At 59.0% G+C, this 19,552-nt stretch overlaps 1 protein-coding gene across 3 annotated transcripts; it reads left to right on the top strand.

Annotated features, from left to right (window-relative positions):
• Positions 1-247: 247 nt before the first annotated feature.
• On the top strand, positions 248-18,849 carry SHF (Src homology 2 domain containing F). 3 transcript variants are annotated; one of them, XM_086757408.1, is made up of 7 exons: positions 248-898; positions 7,773-7,902; positions 8,982-9,200; positions 10,826-10,963; positions 14,040-14,211; positions 14,579-14,698; positions 18,027-18,849. In XM_086757408.1, exons 1-7 carry the CDS (start codon positions 425-427, stop codon positions 18,211-18,213), a joined length of 1,440 nt encoding a protein of 479 aa, XP_086613534.1. In that variant the 5' UTR covers positions 248-424; the 3' UTR covers positions 18,214-18,849. The 3 variants fall into 3 exon arrangements, with proteins under 3 accessions (XP_086613534.1, XP_086613535.1, XP_086613536.1); XM_086757410.1 differs by lacking the exon at positions 248-898 and adding an exon at positions 7,662-7,680; XM_086757409.1 differs by lacking the exon at positions 10,826-10,963 and having other exon boundaries at positions 249-898.
• Positions 18,850-19,552: the final 703 nt, after the last annotated feature.

Raw genomic sequence — 19,552 nt, 5'->3', positions numbered from 1 at the left:
GCGGCTGCCAGAGCCGGATCAGGCCCGCAGTCACCGGGCTCCGCAGCAGCTGGAGGGACGGGGCGGCGGGCACCCCCGGGGAGCGGGGAGAGGCGAGGGGGGGAGCGATCCTGCCCTGGGGCCGGGGCGGGACGCGGGGCCCGCTGGGAGGGAGCCAAGAGCCGGCGGCCGGGAAGGCCGGGCCGGAAGGCGGGGGAGCGGGGCGGGCCCCGGGGGAGGCGGGCCGGGCCGGGGAGGGCAGGCCAGGCCGTGCAGTACCGTGCCGTGCCGTGCCGTTCCGTTCCGGGGGGAGCGGGTCCGGGGGGAAGCCCCGCTCGGAGCGCGGCGGCTCCGGCAGGTGGCACTGGCCGCCTCCCCCGGCCGCCTCCCCCGCTCCCCCCCCGGCCCGGGCTCCGCCGCCGCCGCGCTCAGTCCGCCAGCGCCGATGCTGCTGAGCGGAGCGGCGGCCGGCTCGGAGCGCGGCGGCGGCGGGGCGGGAGGCGGAGCGGGGGCCGGCGGGGCCCCGCAGTGCGTGGGCACCATGGCCCGCTGGCTCCGCGAGCACCTGGGCTTCCGCAGCGCCAAGCCGGCTCCCCCCGCGCCGCCCAAGCCCGATTACCGCGCCGGGCCGCCGCCGCAGCCGCCCCCGCCGCCCGGGGGCGCCGCCGAGCCGCTGGCCGCCGCCCAGCCCGACATCGTGGCGGCCTACCGGCTGCAGAAGGAGCGCGACTTCGAGGACCCCTACAGCGGGGCGCCGCCGGTTGCCGCCCCCGACGGGCCCCGCTACGTCTCGCCCAAGCACCGGCTCATCAAGGTGGAGACGATGGAGAAGGTGCCCGCCAGCCCCCCGCCGCTGACCCCCGCCGCCCCCAGCCCGCCGCCGGCCGGCCCCGAGCCCCCCAGTGAGCCACCGCAGGAGGTGAGTGTCCCCGCATGGGCACCCCGTCGTCCACCCTGGGGTGCCCCGGCCCCACGGATGCTCTGGGACCCTCAGCGCCCTTCTGCGAGGAGCAGGGCCGGGACCCCTGGGGCAGGTGGAACCCAGGCACCGAGGGCGAGCCAGGGCCAGGCTGCGTGGGGGCTCCCGCTCCGTGTCTCCCCGCGCCCCAACGGCACCGGCATGCTGGGCACACGTCAGCGGCACTGCGAAGGCGGCCCTGACTTTGCCTCCAGCTCCCGCGGGAGCCAGGTTTCATCCCCAGCAGGAAGCGCGACTCGCCGAGGTGCGAGAGCGCAGGCCCTGCCGGCCACCTTCCCCCTCTCCCTTCTTGGCATTTCTTTGCAGCCCAGTGCTTGGTGCTCTGCAGAGGTGAAGACCTTCCAGCCGGGGAAGGCCCCTCACGGCACAGGACTGTCTTCGGTGGCCTCTGACACTGGGGCCAGTGGCCCTGGGCCTCCTTCCAGCCTGCGCTCGGCGGCATGGATCTCCCTCTGCCCGCTTGCCAAGGACGGCCGGTGCCAGCAGAGGCGGACGGGCCCCTCTGAGCTGCCGTGCTGCTTTGTCAGGGAGCCTCAGCGCCTCTTTGTCTGCCGCCTCCCAGCCGGCTTCTCGGGGAGCGAGAGCGGAGCCTGGCGCTGCCAGTGCCGGAAAGGAGGCGAGAAACATCCCCAGTGAGAGGCAGGAGCTGGGGAGAAGCTCCCTGTGGGGAGATGGGCTCTGAGCGTTGTAAGACCCGGTAAAGGAATAAACCCGCCAGGGCTGCGGCCGTCGGTGCCGGGCTTCTTGGCAGAGAGGCTGATGTGGGGACTGCACAAATAAAGGCAGGAGGGGTAATTAGTGCCCGCCGGCGCTGCTGCCTGCAAGACAGGGCTTGTCGAGCGAACTCGACGGGATTGCAGATCTGGCTGGCGGAGGGAATGGTGGATACAATGATCCCAGCCGTGGTCCTGGCAGCGCCGGGCGGCACGACGAAACAAGCGCCGGGCAAAACCTGCTCAGGAGTTTTTTAAGCAGATAGAAAAACTTTTCGCTGGTGTGTCTTGGAAAGTTGCTCGTACTGACTAATCGCTTTCGGAAGGTTTCTGGAGGGTCCCGGCAGAGACACCCTTTTGAGCCAGGATCCTGTAAACTGTCCGTTGCGGGCAGCGGAGGAGGAGGAGGGTGCTGGCAGCGGGGACCGGAGGTGCTGTTGCGGTGATGCGGTTTGCTAAGGCAGGCTGGATGGTTTTTCTTCTGGAGCGTGTGGTGTGGGATCCGAGGGATCAGGAGTGGGTGGTGGTCGTAGGAAGGACTTGGGCTGTGATGTGCAAAGGGCTGAGTGGGAGCTGCGGGAAGTGGGGGCTGCCGACAGGTACAGCCAGGGCTGTGTGGGCATCTGAGGGCTGGGGAGAAGCTGGGAAGTTTAGAGAAGAGCCAAAAGCTGGGATACATTTGGTGAAACCCTGCTAACAGCACAAGGCCGAAGAAGACCCTTCATCTTATCCAAGATAGGCAGTGATTAGATTATCTCCTGATCTCCTGTGTGCCTCTGTGGGGAGGAGGTTTCCAGTTCTTCAGGGCTCCGGTACGTGATGGATACAAGCAGAGCTCTGGGGGCTGGCTGAAGCTGGAGATAAGGTGGGGAATATTTGGCAGTGTGTGCAGCTGCTCATGAAAACAGTTTTTCTGGAGGCGCTGGAGAGTGTCCACCATGTGGAGCGTCTCTGTTGGGCTTGAGTGCCCTTTGAAGCTCCCATCTGCTGACCTTGACCCTCCTGCCCGGGCCACGCCGTGCTTTGCTGTTGTAACACGAGTTGTCTCATCTTTCTGCCTTGCATAGGATCTGCAACATCTTGTGGGGACCCGCTTAGAGTGAGCTTTGCAGTGACTTGTGCTCCATTACAAATGCTTGCTGGACGTGGCGGGGACCAGCACGGGTCTTCTCCATCTGCTTGGTCTGGGCAGTCCTTTTCCTACAGCAGTGGACAACGGACTGGCCCTGTATGGCTCACCTGAGTGAGACAGAGACCCTGGAGATGTCTTCTCTGCTGTGTTTGGATGAGGCGTGAGGAGCAATGCCACCATGATGCAGCGGGGAGAGATTCGGTGAGGGACCTCCCTGCGTGGGGACGCCTGTGCCCAGGGCACGGCGTGCTTGGGGATGAGGTTGGGGATCTGCCTGGGGAGGACTTCGCCTCGTGCCTGCCGGGTCCGGTCGCTGACATTTTTGCTGGGAGCGCAGGGTCAGTGCTGCGGGGTGTGGGATCGGCTGGCCAGGAAGCTCTTGGGCGTGTGTCTTTCCTGCGAGAGCCTCCCCGTACTGAGTCATCCTGTGCGATGCCGTGCTGTCTGCCCTGCGCTCCCTCCTCCTGTGCCACGGGCGCAGCCGTGGGGTCACCGCCTGGCCCAGCCATTCCTCTTGGGCAGGCGACCGAACCCTCTTTGGAAGACCAGCGCTCAGTTTGCTTTTGGGTTTGGCTTTGGTGTCTGCTGAAAGCCAAGCTGCCAGAGGGGTAAAACTGAGGAAATTTTGCACTTGACAGAATGAACTGAGTTTGTTTGTAGCTCAGAGTGACTTCAGCGTGAAACCCAGCAATCTCCTGGGGGGACCCCAAACACGCTTTATCTCCAGGGCAAGAAACTTGTTTATAAAGTGAAGAATCTTCCTAGGTGTCATCTGGGAACCTCTCTGTAGAGTGGAGCATCTTGTCGTGGAAAAAGGTGGGGGCAGGTGGGATGTTTGTAGGCAAAATGGGCTGAAGAGCCCCCGCTCTGCCCTGGGAGAGCTGTGAACTCTCTTGAAAAGGCGCCAGCTGTTGCCTTTCCTGGTAGGCAGCATAAAAACTGTTTCGCTGCGAGAACCCACTGATCATCTGGCCCTTTGCCGTAATTTTCTTTTGGCTTTCTTTTTTTTTTTTTTTCTCATAGAATCATAGAATAGTGTAGTTGGAAGAGACCTTTAAAGGTCATCTGGTCCAACCCCTCCTGCAAGAAGCGGAGACATCTTCAACCAGATCAAATTGCTCGGAGCCCCATCCAACCTGGCGTTTTCTTACATTTGACATAAATAATAGAGCGAGAGCAGCCTGGGTACTGCAGCAGGGATCTGAGTGTGCATTGCCACGGCAGAGAAACGCGTGAAAAATGCTCATGTATGCTAAAAGGACGTGTGTCCAAGTGCTGGTGATGCCTGGCTCTGCACCAAGAGCTGTCCCAGGTCGGTGGCGTTGCGTGTCAGGCGTGCGCTTTGCACCCAAATTATTTAAAATCCAGCAAAGATTGTGCTGTGCATGAGCAGGCAATGCCTTGGTACCGAGGCATCTCAGTGGTGTGCTGGGAGGTGAGCGAAGCGTGGAAATGCCTGGCCTTTGACCGGACCGGGGCGGGTCTGGGGCATCCCTGGGAGCTGCCTGGCCCACGGCTGCAGCCCCCTCCTGCGCTGGGGGAGCGGCGGCCGCAGAGAGCCCCACGCTGCTCGTAAAGTCCAGCACTTGGATTAGGAAATGTCAGAGATGCAGTTTCCCGGGCAACCTTAATTCGGCCCCACGTGGAAGGGCATTAGGATGCAATCAGTAATTGCGTGATCCCCGCTCTTTGCCCTCCAAGTTCCTGGCGCTGGCTGGAGCCTCCAGCCTCGGGGCCCATGGTACCGTTCTTGCTTGCTTGCCTGGCATCCTGAGGTTGCAGTGCTCCTGGAGACAGTTGATTTGCCTTCCCAGCTTTTCCATGGCTGTCCACTGTAATATCTGATCATTTTAAAAAGGAACTGGCTTGTTCTCAGCACCGTACGGTGGGAGGCTCAGCTCCTACGAAGCGGCTCCTTGAGACAGTGGAGGAGTAAAGCCAGTGTGGCAAAACCCAGCCAGACCTAGGGAGCTCGCAGACTGAAGCCCCTGATCTGAGCCGTTTGCTTTGGGTCTGAGCTAAGCCCAGCAGATCCCATCTAATTGCTGCTGAGCACCTCTGCACCCCCCTGCAAGCAAAATACCTGGTTTTAGGGCTCTCAGCAGAGACGTGTTGAGGTTCCCCACCATCCTTTGCTTTCTACACCTGGAGGCACCTGAGTGGGGGCCACGCTGTGACCTTGCTGGGGCTCATGTGTCCCTCCCTCCCTGGGAAGACAGACCCAGGCGCTGAGGAAATATGAAAGGGGCTTTCCTCTGGTTTGGAAGCGTGACCACCGTGTGTGGAGGAGCCTCTCGGCTGCTGAGCTGCTGCGCTGGTGCCCTGTCTTGTCTGCAGCTGCTCTGTGTTTACGGGGTGGGAGATGGAGGGCCTAGGGCTGGCGCCAGCATTGAGCTGGGTCTGTGTCTGTCTAGCAAAATGCATCCAGGAAAAAGGGTTCATGGCAGGTTTGAACGTGGGCAGGTTGGGCTGAGGGTGGGAGGAATGAGCAGGCAACCCCTTTCTGAGCCCAGGAGGGTCAGCAAACGGCGTTTCACAGCCCGGCCGCACGCGTGGGGCTGTGAGAGCTCTTTGCGAAGGGTGAGCGTGGGGCATGGTGCTGCCCGTCCACTCGGCTCGCAGGCGCTCGCGCGTCGATCCTGTGCGCTTGTCCGTGTCGGGACGCCTGCCAGCGTGCTCCTGCCTCCCTCGGCACCAGTGTGTGTGCGAATGAGCTGTCGCCGGTGCGGGGCTGTGCTCTGCAGATGTCGTTGCGGCAGAGCAAAAGCCTTTCTGCAGCTTTCTGAAGATGTGGGTGCAGCCCATGGGATCTCCTGGCTCTCCCAAGCGGCAGGCAATGATCTGCCCTCAGGATCTCGTGAGCAGTGGGTGGGAAGCACCCGCCTGCTGCAGGCTGAGCCCCTCTTTGCCTTGGAGAAGAAAAGGGTCTTTAGAAAACAGAGGGGCTTCCCACAGTGAATTTGCAGTCACTGTTGCTCCTCTCCCTGGCCCATGGGTGTTAGGTGGGGTCTCAGTGACCAAGCAGCTGTGAAAGTCACTGGTGGCTTAGATTTCCCTGGGGAGTTTGGCCCCAGTGGTGGCAAGCAAAGGGCTGCAGCCCCCTGGGCTCAGCGTTGCCCCTTGGTGTCTCCAGTGTCCAGTGGGGGCTGAGCGATGCCGCGCCTCCCTCGGATGATGGAGCTGAGAGCAGATTTCCTGCCTCCCACTGCAAAGCCAGGGGCTGGCTGTTCCTGCAGCTCCATCCCAGCTCGCTGGCACCAGGCTTGTAGAGCCAGCAGGAGGTTTTGCTTTTTCACTCTCGTCCGGCAGAGCCCGGTACCCCGAGCAGCCATCTGTCCTGCCGCTGCCATGCCGAGGGGCGAGAGCGTCTGCCTGCTCCCACGTTTGAGCCCTCTTTGCGCTTGCCTGGGGCGGCTGCGAGTCCTGTGGCTGGCAGGATTTGTTCCAGGGATGATGCTCTGCGTCTCGCTCGTTCCCCAGTACAGAGGGGCCAGCCTTGGAGAGCTGCCCCAGCTCTCCGCTGCATCACCGCCCAGGGAGCCCGGATCCGGGACGTTTACGGAGGAGCTGGTGAGCTGGGGCACAGGGAGCCGCGTTCCTCCCACAGCTCGGAGGGATGCGAAGGCTCGGGCCTGCGCCGAGGTGTTTACAACTCCAGTTCCTGTTCCCTTTTCCTGCTGGGTTTTGCTGCTCAAGGCTATTGTCGGGCCATTTTGCACAGGAAGGAGGAAGAAGTGTTTTGTTTTAAGCTGATTATGGGAGCCGGAGAGGAATGAATGCATGAGCGGCCCTGGTCTCCAAGGCTGGCCAGGAGCAGGGACAGCATGGCGGTGAGGACAGAGCCTGGCACTGCGTGGGATTAGGCAGCCGCCACGCCGTGCTCAGGCTGTTTGGTCCTTGCTGTAGGAGCTCTGCGTAGCTGGCATTGTGGCAAAACTCGTCCCGCTGGATGGTCCAGGGTGGACCTTTGCATCCTGGTGGGCGAGCAGACTCCAGCAAAGGTGCTTGGGTGCACCCAGACCCTGCTGGAAATATTGCCTGGCCCCGTTTTGGGACCAGGCTTTCAGGCTGCAGGTGGGACGTACAGCTGCAGGCTTGCTGGGGGCTGTGGCATCGTGCGATGGGTGATCCGGCCAGGAAGCTGCTGAGGTGCTGGAGCAGGCCGGTGGCTCCAGCGCTGAAGGGGATCAGGCTTTGGGATGTGCCCCATATCCTGCTGCAGGATTGTCTCCTTTTCACTAGTAAGGGCAAACCTTGGGTTTTTTGTGCTGTCCATGTGACACGGCACTTGAGAGGCTTCTGGTCTTGCTTCCCGGTGACTCCTGATCGTGTGGAGGAGCCCTGTCTGGTGCTTCCTGGGACATGTGTGGAGCTGCTGCTGGGGCCTGGGAGAAAGGGGAGAGGAAGCTGTAGGCTGTTTGTAGCCCTTTTGTTAAGAAATGTCTTCAAATGAGCCTGCAGGAGCCCTGGAAAATAACCAGTGAGTTCCCAGTTGTGCCAGTGCCAGCTGACACCCCTGTACTAGGGCCTGCGCCCCTTCTCCGCCTCGGGTGAGGAATCACGGCTGCACGCAGGGAGAGCATCTGCGTGTGGTGGCAGGGGGACGGCGCTGCCGGCAGCCCCGCACTGTGGTGGGGGCCTTGCCGGGGCATCTGCATGGGTGCTGGCAGCGCTGAGCCGATGGTAAGGGAGGAGGCCGGGCCGCCTTCTGCTCTGCTTGGCTCTGTCCCAGCTTTTGGGACAAAGGCTGGAGCGTTTCCACGGCTGAGCGCTGGTGCCTGGAAAGCCGCCGGCTGCCAGCACCTGCTCTGCGGGGCTGCCATGATGCAGGCTCAGGGTTCCGGCTGCCTCTCTGGCTGCTGCTAGTGGAGCTTGTGGTGAGGTTCCAAGGGGCTTCAGCTGGTCCCTGAGCCCCCGCCAAAAAGGCAGGAAGTACCCTAACCCTTCTTCTACCCTTCCCCTCTTCCAGCTGCCTGTCCTGGAGGACTATGCAGATCCCTTCGATGCGGCGCAGGTGGCTGGCAGCCAGGCAGGGCTGGAGAAGGTGGCGGAGAACGATGGATACATGGAGCCGTATGAAGCCCAGAAAATGATGGCTGGTAAGGAGGAAGGCTCCGTGAAAAGGCTGCTCTTTGCGCCTCTGTTCCCTGCTGTGTGAATTTGGTGGACACCGTACGCTGTTCCTTACAGCCCTTTACAGCACTGAGTTCTGCAGACAAAGCAGACCTGGCTGATCACTGTGGTGGTGCACGGTCACTTTGCAGGCAGATTTTCACAGCGTTAGCTGTGTGCGACGGGCTTGCCGTAGCCAGAGCACTCGCAAAGGCGACCCGAGCAATAGGCACCTTGATATTTCTGCCTGCGATGCTGCCCCCCGGGAGCGCGGTGCCTGCCTGCCAGGCTAAGCCAGGGGAGACCTGACCTTCGACGCATCTGGCATAAAACTAAGATGGATGTGGGAGCCATCTAATTTGGTTAGGACTGGGCCAGAGCGTGCTGTTGTCTGCCGTAGCGGTGGGGTCCCCAGTGGGCTGGTTTATGGCTGGAAAGCAGGCGAGGCGAGAGTGTGCGTGCCCCAAGGCATCGCTCTTACTGCTGCCGGCACACACAGGGTTGCCGAGCCAGTTTGCGCACTCCAGGCTCTGGCTCTGCTTTGCAGTCCTGTGGTTTTTCTGGAGCGAGTGGTTTCTGGAAAGCTCATGTGGCTTTTTGGACCAGGCCATTGCATTTCTTGGAAAAATCAGCAAGCGGCGAGGAGGCTCCTTATGTCCATGGGACAGAGTTTTGTTTTGCTTGAGGGAACGGCATTTTATTAAACTAGCCACACTGGGTGCCCAGGGAAGAAACTCAGCCTCGTGGCTCGCAAGGAGTCAGGCTCTGGGATGCTCTGTCCCCACGGACCCTGCTTTGCAGGACTGCCTGAGAGCGGCGATGTTGTACGGTGGGGAGAGAAGGCATCCTGGTGCTGTGGACTGCTCAGGACCCGGCTGCCCAGAAGTTCAGGCGCTTCTAGCAGGCGCTTGCTGAACTTTTTTGGGATTCTCCTCCATCGTTGATTCTCCCTACCCCACATCACCCTCAGGTGAAATCGAGCCCTTTCATCTAGCAGGGTGTGGGGGACCATGGCCATGCTGTGTTGGGCAAAAAGCTCATGGTCTTTTCCCTCTTCTCCGGCTAGAGATCCGCCAGAAGGGCTTACGGGAGGCTCCCGCCCGGCCTCTGCACCTCTACGACACTCCCTATGAGCCTGTGCTTGGAGGGCTGGACGTGGACGGTGACCGCCCAGCTTGCCCCAGGCCCAGGGAGTCCCGGCTGCCCGAGGATGACGAGCGGCCACCGGAGGAGTACGACCAGCCCTGGGAGTGGAAGAAGGAGCGGATCTCCAAAGCCTTTGCAGGTGAGTGATGGGAGCAGCCATAAAGGATGGGTAGCAGCCATAAAACAACCGATGCTGCGTTGCGTTTTGCAGGCGGGAAGCTGGCTCCTTGAGATTCCTTTTGGGGGTCAGTAGTGTTGGTCTCTGCATTTCTGTGGCTTGGGGAGCACCCGTGCACTTGCACAGGCTGTTTCTCTTCAGCAGGGAGCCAGGCTGGGTGGAGTGGTGGATGGAGCTGCCTACGCAGCCTCTCCAGTGCCCATCTCTCATTGCCTCTTCCCCCCTCTACTGATCACCGCCTCTGGTGCAAGCTGACCTCCCCCTCAACCCTGAATTGCAGGGGAGAGGCTCGACCCTGGGCTCAAGCAGATCCCTCCTTCCTCGAGGCCGGAGGAGAGCTGGGCGCTTGCCCAGGAGCCTTTGGCCAGGCGATCGTCCGGCCCCCTGACCTATTTATCCGTGCTGCGGGATCGATTGTGTTTGTGTTTGTTAATGAGGAAATCCATGCTGTGCATTAGCGCTGGCTCCTCTGCTGGCGCTGGCTAATTGCCACGCTCTTATCTAGGATGCATTTTAATTGCAGCAGCGTGCGCCTGCGCTGTGGCCGGCACGCACAAGGTGCTCGAGCAGGTGGTTGTTTATGCTGCGTAGGGATGGTGGCAGAAAGAGATGTGGAGATTCGGGCTTAGGAGTGGTTCACCTTTTGGGTTTGGGCTCTGCAAGCTGGAGGTCTGTGTGCTGGACTTGGCGCCACGGTGGCTGCTTGTGCCTGGAGTTGTGCTCACGCGGCTGGGACTCGGCTGGGCGCAGGGCCGGTGTGCACAGCACGCTGTGCTGAGGATTCGGCGTATCGGGCTCCGTCATGAAACGCGGTGCGCTGCCGGACCGAGTTTGCTCTGAGGTGTCTGTGTTCTGGGCCGCCTTACTCAGTGTCCCTGGGCGGAGAGAGTGTGTTCACAGGTCTGGCTCACACGTGGATGCAGGTGGGCGCAATCCAGGGCACTTCAGGCTTGCTCCATGTCCCCAGGGAGTCAGGTGGCCATGCCCTGGGCCATGTGAGGACCTGCTGCCTGTTTTCTTCTGGAGCCAGAGCAGGTCCTGCTGTGGCTTGTAGGGCATTTCCTGTCTCCTGTGATGCTGGGACCTCTCTGCTGGCCCTTTCCCCCTTTGGGGGGCCTGCGAGACCCCTGCACCCGGTACTGGCATGAGGCAGCAACCTCTGGCGTCTGGCATGGGAATGTGGACTCCATGGAGTAGCTGGGAAGCACCAGGGGCAAGACGGATGTGCGAGCAGGACAGATGGCAATGGGATCCTTGGCCAAGGTCCCCTGGACAGACATGCACGTGGGACTGGGGGGGGATTGCAGGCTCCTTCCTACTCCAGAGATGGTCAGCTGGGAAAGCTGATGGAGGAGCAGGGTCTCTCGACTGGGAATGTGCCCCACTTCAGCCCTGTTCCTGCTCGGTGCTGGGGAGGGGACGAGATGACAAAGCTGGTGTAGGTCTCTTGGGAATTTAGTCCTCAGGTCTTTCCCCCTACAACTACTCTCCTTTTCCATGGGCCTGGTGTTGCTGACATGTTTTTTCTAAGCCCTTTCTTTCTCTCTTTCTCTTTCTTTCTCCTTCTTCCCCCTGCCCCCATCTAGTTGAAATCAAGGTCATTAAAGACCTGCCATGGCCACCGCCGGTGGGACAGCTCGACAGTGGTGAAAGCCCCCCGGACGGTGAGGCCGGTGCCTCCGTCCCTCCGCAGCACGGCCAGCCCAGCTACGAAGACGCCAACGGTGGGTCTTACGCGACAGCGAGGTGGCCAGGGGGGCTGCGGCCGGTGCTCGCTGTGACCCTGCCTTGCTGCCCCGCCAGCGCTGAGATGCTGTGACGCCTCGGAGCTTGTCCGAACCTGGCAGGGCTCTGCCTGCTGCCTGCAGGCGCTGCCAGACACCCACCCTCCTCCTCCATCTTCCCCCCAGCTCCTCCTGGTCTGTTCAGTTGTCCTGCGCCAGATGCCAGACATTTATCCTCGCCTCTTCTGCATCTTCTCTAGCTCCACGATGCCTCTTTGCATGCAGCAGTCGAGCTGCACCGGGGGATTATTTGGTGGCAGAGTTATTACCTTCTCTTTTGTTCTCTCTTGGCCTCCAAATTCCCAATATTTGATGGCTGCTTTTATGATCTTCTTGACAATTGCTGTGAGCATTTAGCTGACGTTTTCTTGCGGCTCTTAATACCCCGGTCCCTCATAGGTAGGGTAGCAGCAAATTCGGATCCCACCCCTGAAGTTGAGGTTGTTTTTTCCCCGTGCACCTTGCTTCATCATTTAGCACTGCTCCGTTTCCTCCAATATTTTATTACCTTGCTGCTCCGTGGCAGGAGGTCCCTCTGGATTCTTCGCTCTCATTTTTGCTATCTTGAACAGCTAAACCTCCCAGGTACACTTTGTCATCTCAGGTTTGCCTTGTTGTGAAGCCTTTTTTGTGTGTGCCGAGCAGCAGAGCCCCCGTGTAAATCCCCCTTGGACTCTGCTGGCAGCCTCGCTTATGAAAGCCAAATGTTGCTGCTTCTCTTTTAACCTGTTATTAATATTGCAGGGACCTTGCTCTTGTGCCGTGCTGGATTAGGGTTTTGAGCATTAGGTGGGGGAAGTTGTCAAAAGCTGCCCAGGCTTTCGGGGTTGGGCTGCCGCTCGTGCGGAGAACGAGGACGGATCCGCGAGACGTGACTTTTTCTCTGGAAAGCGGCGGCTGCGCCCCGGCGTGCTGTGTCTGCTCGTGCGTCACTAACGCTGCTCCTGGTAGACACTGCGACGTGCCAGGTGCAGATGTCTGATTTCCTTATCTGCAGTTACCCAGGTCCCTGCGGAGCTTCGCAAAGAAAGAGCAGCATGGCTGTTGCTGCCTCCCGGGTGGGTTTGAGCATGAGGTTGCACGTGACAGCCGATTTCGCTGCCGATCGTAGGGGCACTCCAGAGTGATGTGGCTGCTCTGCCGGGGCTGTGTCGGGGTACCGTCCCAAATCCGCAGGGATGCTACAGACTGAGATCGCTCCTCAGACAGAAAGGTCTTGGCAGGGGAAACTTCCTGATCCTCTTCCTACAGTGAATGCGGGTGTCAAGAAAAAATAATTTCTTTGCTACACAGCCTCTTCTCTTCCCTTCTCATTTATTATCCCTGCAGTCACTGTGACATGCATCCTGCTCCTGATGAACACATCAGTTTGTAATTTTTCCTGGTTTTAGCAACACAGAGTCTCTTTTTTTTCCTGACTTGCTTTGTTGTGTTAAGTTTATCTTGCCAGAATTTTGTCTCATTTTCTACTTCCCCTGTCTGGGGGTGACTTGAACTTCTTGAAGGATGTCTTCTTACTCCTGGGGGCTTGTTTTTAATATCCTGTTTAATCATGCACATGCCTCTGCCTCTCTGTGGCAGGTGCAATGCATTTCTTCTGAGCCTCTAACTCGATGACTTCATGCTGCCAGCAAACACTTCAGTGTTTTGATTGTCTGGCTTTTTAACCATCGCCCCAATTTATTAAGGTGTTGAGTTGAAATTGAAGCCTGGATGTTATCTACAAGGGCAAGCTTGGCCAGGGAAAAGCCAGACCGCTGTAGAGGCAGGGCTTGTCAAGCCTTACTGCCGGGTATCTCCTCCCCAAGCTCCTTCTCGGGGGGGGTTTAAGCCATGCTAAGCTGCGGAGGATTTTGGCTGGGTTTCCTTTCGGCTACCTTCTTCTCTTCTCAGTGCTGGGGGGGCTGGAGACCTGCTGACCTGCATAGGGCCCAGACACAATATCCGTCAAATAGCCACCTTAGAGGATGCTCTGCTAGAGAGAAAAATGTCCCTCTCTGGGTATTTTTTGCCTCTGCCCTCCAGCAGCGTGGCCTCAGCATCGCCCTGCTTTTGCCTCTCCGTCCAGGGCAGCATGGGGAGGGGGGAAGCTGCCCAGCTAAGGGCAGCTCGTCCAGCTTCCCTCATCCTGGGAGCTTCGGTGCCCGGGCTCAGCCACCTCCGGGGCAACCGTGGCTCTGCGGCGTCAGCCACCGACAGCCTCACGTCAAGGCAGCTCTGCCGATCGATAAGTAATTTGTGTGAGGGGGCTCACATTGCAGGGGAGCAATAATGAACTCTCTGGAGGAAAGAGAAACAATATTGTTAATGCTGAAATCATCCCGCACGGAAATAACAGTCGGCGGGAGGCTGGGTCCCCGGGGCACGTCTTGGTTAATCCCCTGCCGCTTGCTGGGCAGCATGCACTGGCTGCTGTGCTTTGTCGGTGCACGGGAGCCCGTGGCTGGGCTGGTGCTGGAAAGGCGGCTGCGTCGGGAAGGCACCTTGCAGTCGAAATGTCCCCTTCCCACCTCGGGGAATTATTTTTTTTCACCCTAGGAGGTTTACTTGTGCCAGAAGAAATGTGTCTGTCATTTCCAAACTGTCTGGTCCCTTTAGCTCCACTTCCTCTCCTCCTGTTTTTTTTTCAAATTTAATTTATTATTTTTTTCCCCAAGATTGGAGATCCTCTCCTTGCTGCTTCTCGCTTAACTCTATGCTGCAACCCTTAATCTCTAGTTCCATTAGCGAAACCTCTCTGAGCTTTTGAAACCTCCCTGGAAAATATTTTCAGGGGCTCAGGTGCTGCGAGGACCGCAATCCTGGCGTGGTGGGGACCCAGCCTGGTCTACCCTGGGGCACTGTGGTGAGCAGCAGGCCCTTCCTTAGAGCAGGGGGACGGGGCAGCCTGAGGGGACTCAGCATTGCGTGATGTGGCTCTGGTTCTTTCTGTGGGCTCCCTCCACGGAGTGAAAGCTCGGAGCCCAGCCTGTCCGCCTGTCCCCACAGCCGGCTGTGATGTGTGTCTGTCTTGCAGGTCCATCAGAGGGGCTGGGGTATGGCCGCACCTCACCCTGCAGGGAGGAGAAGGCCAGGGTTGCCCTCAGGCATGGTTCCAGCAGCCTCAAGAACACAAAGATGCTGATCACCGAGCCTGGCCCCTTCGTCGGAGAGAGGATTGACCCTGCCCTGCCCCTGGAGAGCCAGTGGTGAGTCCTGCCTGCCCCGAGCAGCTGCCTGACCCTCCGCCTGCTCCAGGATCCCTGTGGCCACACCATGAGGAGCCCTGGGACAGACCTGCTTCTTCTTTTCTTCCCTGGCCCCACATTTCCATATGCTTGTCTCTGCCACCCATCTCACGGTGGTGATGTCCCCATGTGCCCTCTGCACCCCTCTGAGTTGTTCGGTGGAAGCCCTGCCCTTTGTCCCCCAACGCCGGTGGTGCCACCCATGTCCCTCTCCCTGAACGCGGCTGCTGTCCCCGGGGAGGTGCCAGGGGTGCTGGCATTGCTGCTGCCCCGGGGCACAGTCCTTCCTGGGGCATCCTGGCACAGTTCGTCCCTCTCCCACCTCCAGCTGGTACCACGGGGCCATCAGCCGGACAGACGCGGAGACGCTGCTGCGGCTGTGCAAGGAGGCCAGCTACTTGGTGCGCAACAGCGAGACCAGCAAGAACGACTTCTCCCTCTCCTTGAAGTGAGTGAGCCCGGGTGGGGCTGGGGGGTGGCTGGACCTGCAGCAGAGGTGACCCGGTGCCATAGGTGACTCCTCGCGGGTGGGTGCCCCACGAGAACGTGTGCCCGTGCTGATGGGTAACTCTGAGATGGTCAGAAATGGCTGGAATGCAAAGCCTGCACTTCTCTGCAGTGTGGCACTGACTTCTGGTTTGGTGTCTGGCAAAAGTATCTCTCGGGAAGGCTTGTAGGGAGGCACGCTGCTCTTCCCTCGGCAGTGCTAGTGATCCCTCAGATGGATAAAATGTTGTGCCTTGCTGCTCGCTTCAGTGTATCTGGTTACAGCTTCCAACTCTGTCTTCTCGTTATCCCATTTTTTTGTAGCTTAGTTTCATGGGAAAAGAAAGCTTGTGCGATCCCATTGTTGATGGAAACATGGGTACTGATCCCTGCCTCCCCAGCCCACGTAATCATTGAAGCCGTTGCTCAGCCGTGCGGTAGAGAGGGCATTACTCTGCTTTGGTTTCCCAGCTGGGAAACCTCACCCCCAGAGCACAGCTTGGTTTCTGCTTGGGTTTTTGGGAGGGATCTTTGCACCCTCCTCAAGTTTTCCAGATCCCCTGAGTGCCAAAACTACATAGAGCATTGCTGCATGTGTTGTGCCCGGGAGGAGCTCTTTCATGACAGCTCTTGGGGCAGCCTGAACCCATAAAATCAAAGCTGTTACTGTCCTGAAGATGATGATGGATTAGCAAATAGGTTCTTGCTCTTCTGCTGGACAACTCTATTAGCTCTGTTTCTGGCAGATGTGAAAAATGTGTTTATTGAGCACCTCGGTCATCTCTGCCCAACAACAGACCACGTATCCCTACGCTTTTCTCAATACACTTCAAGTTTCCCCAGTGGTCTCTGTACCTGCATTGCTCCCTGGTGGTTTCAGCCTCCTCTGTTTGTTTCCCAGTGACACAATTGTGAATTAGATTGCTCCATCTCTCTCTCTCAATTTTTTTTTTTTCACATTTTTCTGCCTTCAGCCAGGGCAGAAGTTTAGCTGAAAATATTCTTTCTTCCTTCTGTGCTTGTAGCCTTCAGATCAGTCAAGAAGCCTTTCCAGAAAAGCTTGCTCCTTTCCTTTATTTTGTCAGAATTTTTAGTGATGCTTTGATTTTCTCAGTATTTTTTCCTTGCCCTGGCTTGTAAGCAATTTTGAAACAACAGCTTCTGGTTGTTGACGAGTTGTCTTCGAGCCTGCGAGGGGTCCTCTCAGCCATCACCTTGTGGGTGGCATTAGCCAGCGTCTGTGTTGCAGAGCCTGGGAGGTGGCACTGGGGTTGTTGATGGGGCCTCCGCCCTCACCAGCGTGGGTGCTCCTTTCCGTCACCTCTCTACAAGCCAGTCACCCATTTCTTTGCGTTTTTTTTCCTTAGTTCTTACTGTCTGTCCTTAGCCTCGTGGCAAAAATGGCTAAATCCTCTTCTCCATCGGCGTGTGTGGCTGGGACGTGGCCCTGCAGCGGTGTGCCACCTCGCCAGAGGAGACTTCAGCCCATCCAGGAGCTGCCTGTCCACTGGCTGCGCTTGCAGAGCCCACAGCCTCGGAAGCAGCATTTTTACTCCATTGCCTTTCTCTGTAGAGCCTTTTCAAGGAAAATCCCCTGGGATGCTTTTTATATAGCTGTAAGCTGTAAGCTGGCTGTCTGTGTCTCTCTTTTTTTTTTTTTTTTTTTTTTAACTCTTCTTTTTTTTTTTTGCCTCAAGAAAGAAGGCAAAGCTGAGGATATGGTCTGAAAGAGAGCTCTGCTGCTGACCTACAGCCCTTTTGTGCTGCTTTAAAGGAAAATATGCACAAGAGAGAGTGGCTGTACCATAGTGTGTCAGGTAGCCAGAAGGATTTAACCCTGCCGTGACAGTCCTGCCTGGTCCAGCCCCACGTTGCCTGTCGTGCCGGGGTTGTAGTGTCATTGCCTCAAACGCTCAGAGAATGAGTCTCTCCTGGCTTGCACCTCAGTGAGAGTGGCTGAGGGCACTCTGCAAAGGTTTGGGTCCTTCTTCACATCTGTAAGGTGCTCGGCAGGAGCAGCACCTGCTCCTTGTCCTCGTCCCATCCCTGCTGCTGGCTGCAAGGCTGCTGGGTTTGCAGCATCTCTCCTGGGGTCTGACCTCGGTCACCTCCCTGAGCTTCTGACAAAGGCTCATGGAGAGATTTGGGCAAAACACACCCAGCATCACCTCCTTGTGGCAGCGCTCTGGCTCTGGACCAGCACTGATCCTGCACCAGGCAAGGGCTGGGTCTATGTGCAGACAGGGTGCAGCGCTGTTAGCGGTGCGATGATGTGCGTGTGAGTGCAGGATAAACCCATGCACCTTCACGGGGTGCCACTCACGGTGCAGCTGCCGCAGCTCTTCTCTGCACCCTGCCGCTGGGACGCAGGATGCGGCCAGCTATCACTTTCCCTCAGCCTCTCGTAGGGAGCTGTGGCTCTCCCCCCTGCCCTCCCTCGGGGTGGCCGGCTCCTTGCCTCTTGGCTCTAAATGGATTGCAAACCCATTTTGCTAATGCAGCTCGGCTGTCCATTACGGACACCGTCTCCAGCTGGGGGGATGGGATCGGCCCGCACAGCACTGGAAACGGCTCAGCATCGCTGATGAGGTCCTGTCTGCTTTTAAGTCATCAATATTTTGCCGTAATGTGCATTCCAGACGCTGCAGACAGGCTGTGGCTCTCCTCAGAGACGCAAATTAATAGCAACAGGGCCATTAGCCCGTCACTTGGAATCAGCGCTCGTGGCAGGATCTGCCTGCGCAGCCTCGCGTGGCGCGGTGCCCGTGCTGTGCCGGGAAATGGCCTCGCTATGCTGAGCGGGTTTTATGGAGCCCGCAGTGTTGGCGGGGGGGCGGGGGGGAGGTTGAGGGCAACGCACTGTGGGCCAAAGAGGAAAATCCTGCTTTGCCACGGTGAGGCTGGAGATACATGAGCTGAAGTCCTCCTGTGTGAGGTGGGGCAGCTGCAAAAGGGGCTTTGCCCGAAGCTGCTGCCCCTGCATCACCCTGCAGCGGCAGCCCCTGCTGCTCCTGCCGCGGCTCTGCCCTCGCTTCCCTGCCTGCATGCACCTACCCCAACCTCAGCACCCTCCTTGTCCCCAGAGGGATCCCTCACACCCCGCTGCATGGCCGTGCTCCCCAGGAGGCGCACAGTGCAGCGTGGCCGGCTGTGTCCTTCCCTTGCGCCATGGGCTTTGTCTGGAGTTGGTCAAGAGTGGGATGGTGCGGGCAGGGCCGTGGCTGGGGACAGGAGACACCAGCATCCCCCACGGCTGCACCCCCTAACCCTGCCTCCGTCTCTCCTTGCAGGAGCAGCCAGGGCTTCATGCACATGAAACTGTCCCGGACCCAAGAGAACAAGTACGTGCTGGGTCAGCACAGCCCGCCCTTCGACAGCGTGCCGGAGATCATTCATCATTACGCCAGCCGCAAGCTCCCCATCAAGGGGGCTGAGCACATGTCCTTGCTTTACCCGGTGGCTATCCGTACCCTATAGTACTCACCCCCCACGAGCCAGGCTTGAGGCCGGGTGCACCCGAAACTGGCCCATCCGCAGGGCCGAGCGCCGCCGTGCCGAGGACAGGCTCCAGACTGGCAGCCCACGAGCAGCTCGCTGGGCACGGCCGGCACCGTTGGGGATTCCTGCAGCCAGACCCCATGGCACTTTCTCTGGGAGGGCTCCCAGGCGCTGGTTTGCCCGCTGGGACGGCGCCGGGGGGACCCGCTGCGCAAGGAGCTGAGTGGGGTTTGCCGGCTGCCTGCTGCCCTCCCCTGCCTCCGGGCAGAGCTCGGGATGCAAAGACTGGAGCTGGGGCCTTGGAGAGGCCGGGGAGGGGGGTGATGTATGGGAAAATGGGGAGAAATCATCCAGCAGCACGCCTGAGGTGCCTCCGTGAGGGTGCCTGGCTCTGCCCACGGGAGACAAAAAGGCTGTGCCTGCAGGTGAGGAGGCTGGCGGGGGGCGAGCAGGGGCCTGCCCGGGGATAGCGAGGCGTGGCGGGGCCAGGCAGGCCAGTGGTGGCCTCCGCCCGCACGGGCGCTCGGTACTCGCCGCCATCCTTTGCCAAATGTACATAGTGACTGGTCTCAGCCGCGCGTGCAGCACCACTGCCTAATAAAGCGGTGCACAGTCGTCTGCTGCTCCATGGGGACTGCGTGCCCACATCCCACCGCCTTGAGTGGGGGATCAGTGTGGCAAAACAGTGGGGAGGGGGATTTTATTACGCAAAATCTCTAAGCAAATGGATTTTTCCTTCGCTCTTGTGTACACTGAGACCCGTGTGCCTGAGCGGTCCAACCAGCTCGCTCCTCTGAGAGAAAGGGACAGTGGTAGTTGTGTCCTTGCTATGTCTTTGGGACCCTTTGCAGGCAGCAATGAGCTGATTTTGGACTTACCTGTTGTTCCCTGTAGAAGGGGGTGCTCTTTGAGATCTTTTGCCTCCTTGTTTTCCTTCACCCCTCGTAAGTCTTGGGCAAAATCCCTGAATTTCACAGATCTATTCTCCTCCTCTGGGTATTTTACTGGCTCCAGTCCTGTTCTTTGTCTTCCTGACACCTTGCCTTTGGGCCAGCCTCCTCCTCCTCTTCATTTGGCTGAAGCTACATCTGGTGCTCTGTAGTATTTAACGCATACCTTGCCTTTTAACCTTGTTCCTGGTGTTGCTTGCTGCTGTACCCACGCACATACATTTCCTCCATCCGTGCGTCAGACGGAGCTCGGTCTCGCTGTTGCTCCCCTGCAGCGCATTCCCTTTCCCCTCCGCTCCCTGGGTGGTCCCGCTGTGCTCAGCAGAGGGGATGGCGGCGGCAAATTCGCTGCTGGACCAGCAAACCCT

Source organism: Chlamydotis macqueenii, chromosome 12 (genome assembly GCF_036417535.1).
Source record: "Chlamydotis macqueenii isolate bChlMac1 chromosome 12, bChlMac1.mat, whole genome shotgun sequence".
Taxonomy (NCBI): Eukaryota; Metazoa; Chordata; class Aves; order Otidiformes; family Otididae; genus Chlamydotis; species Chlamydotis macqueenii.
The sequence above is the reverse complement of the archived record's forward strand: the minus strand, read 5'-3'. Positions and strand labels throughout refer to the sequence as shown.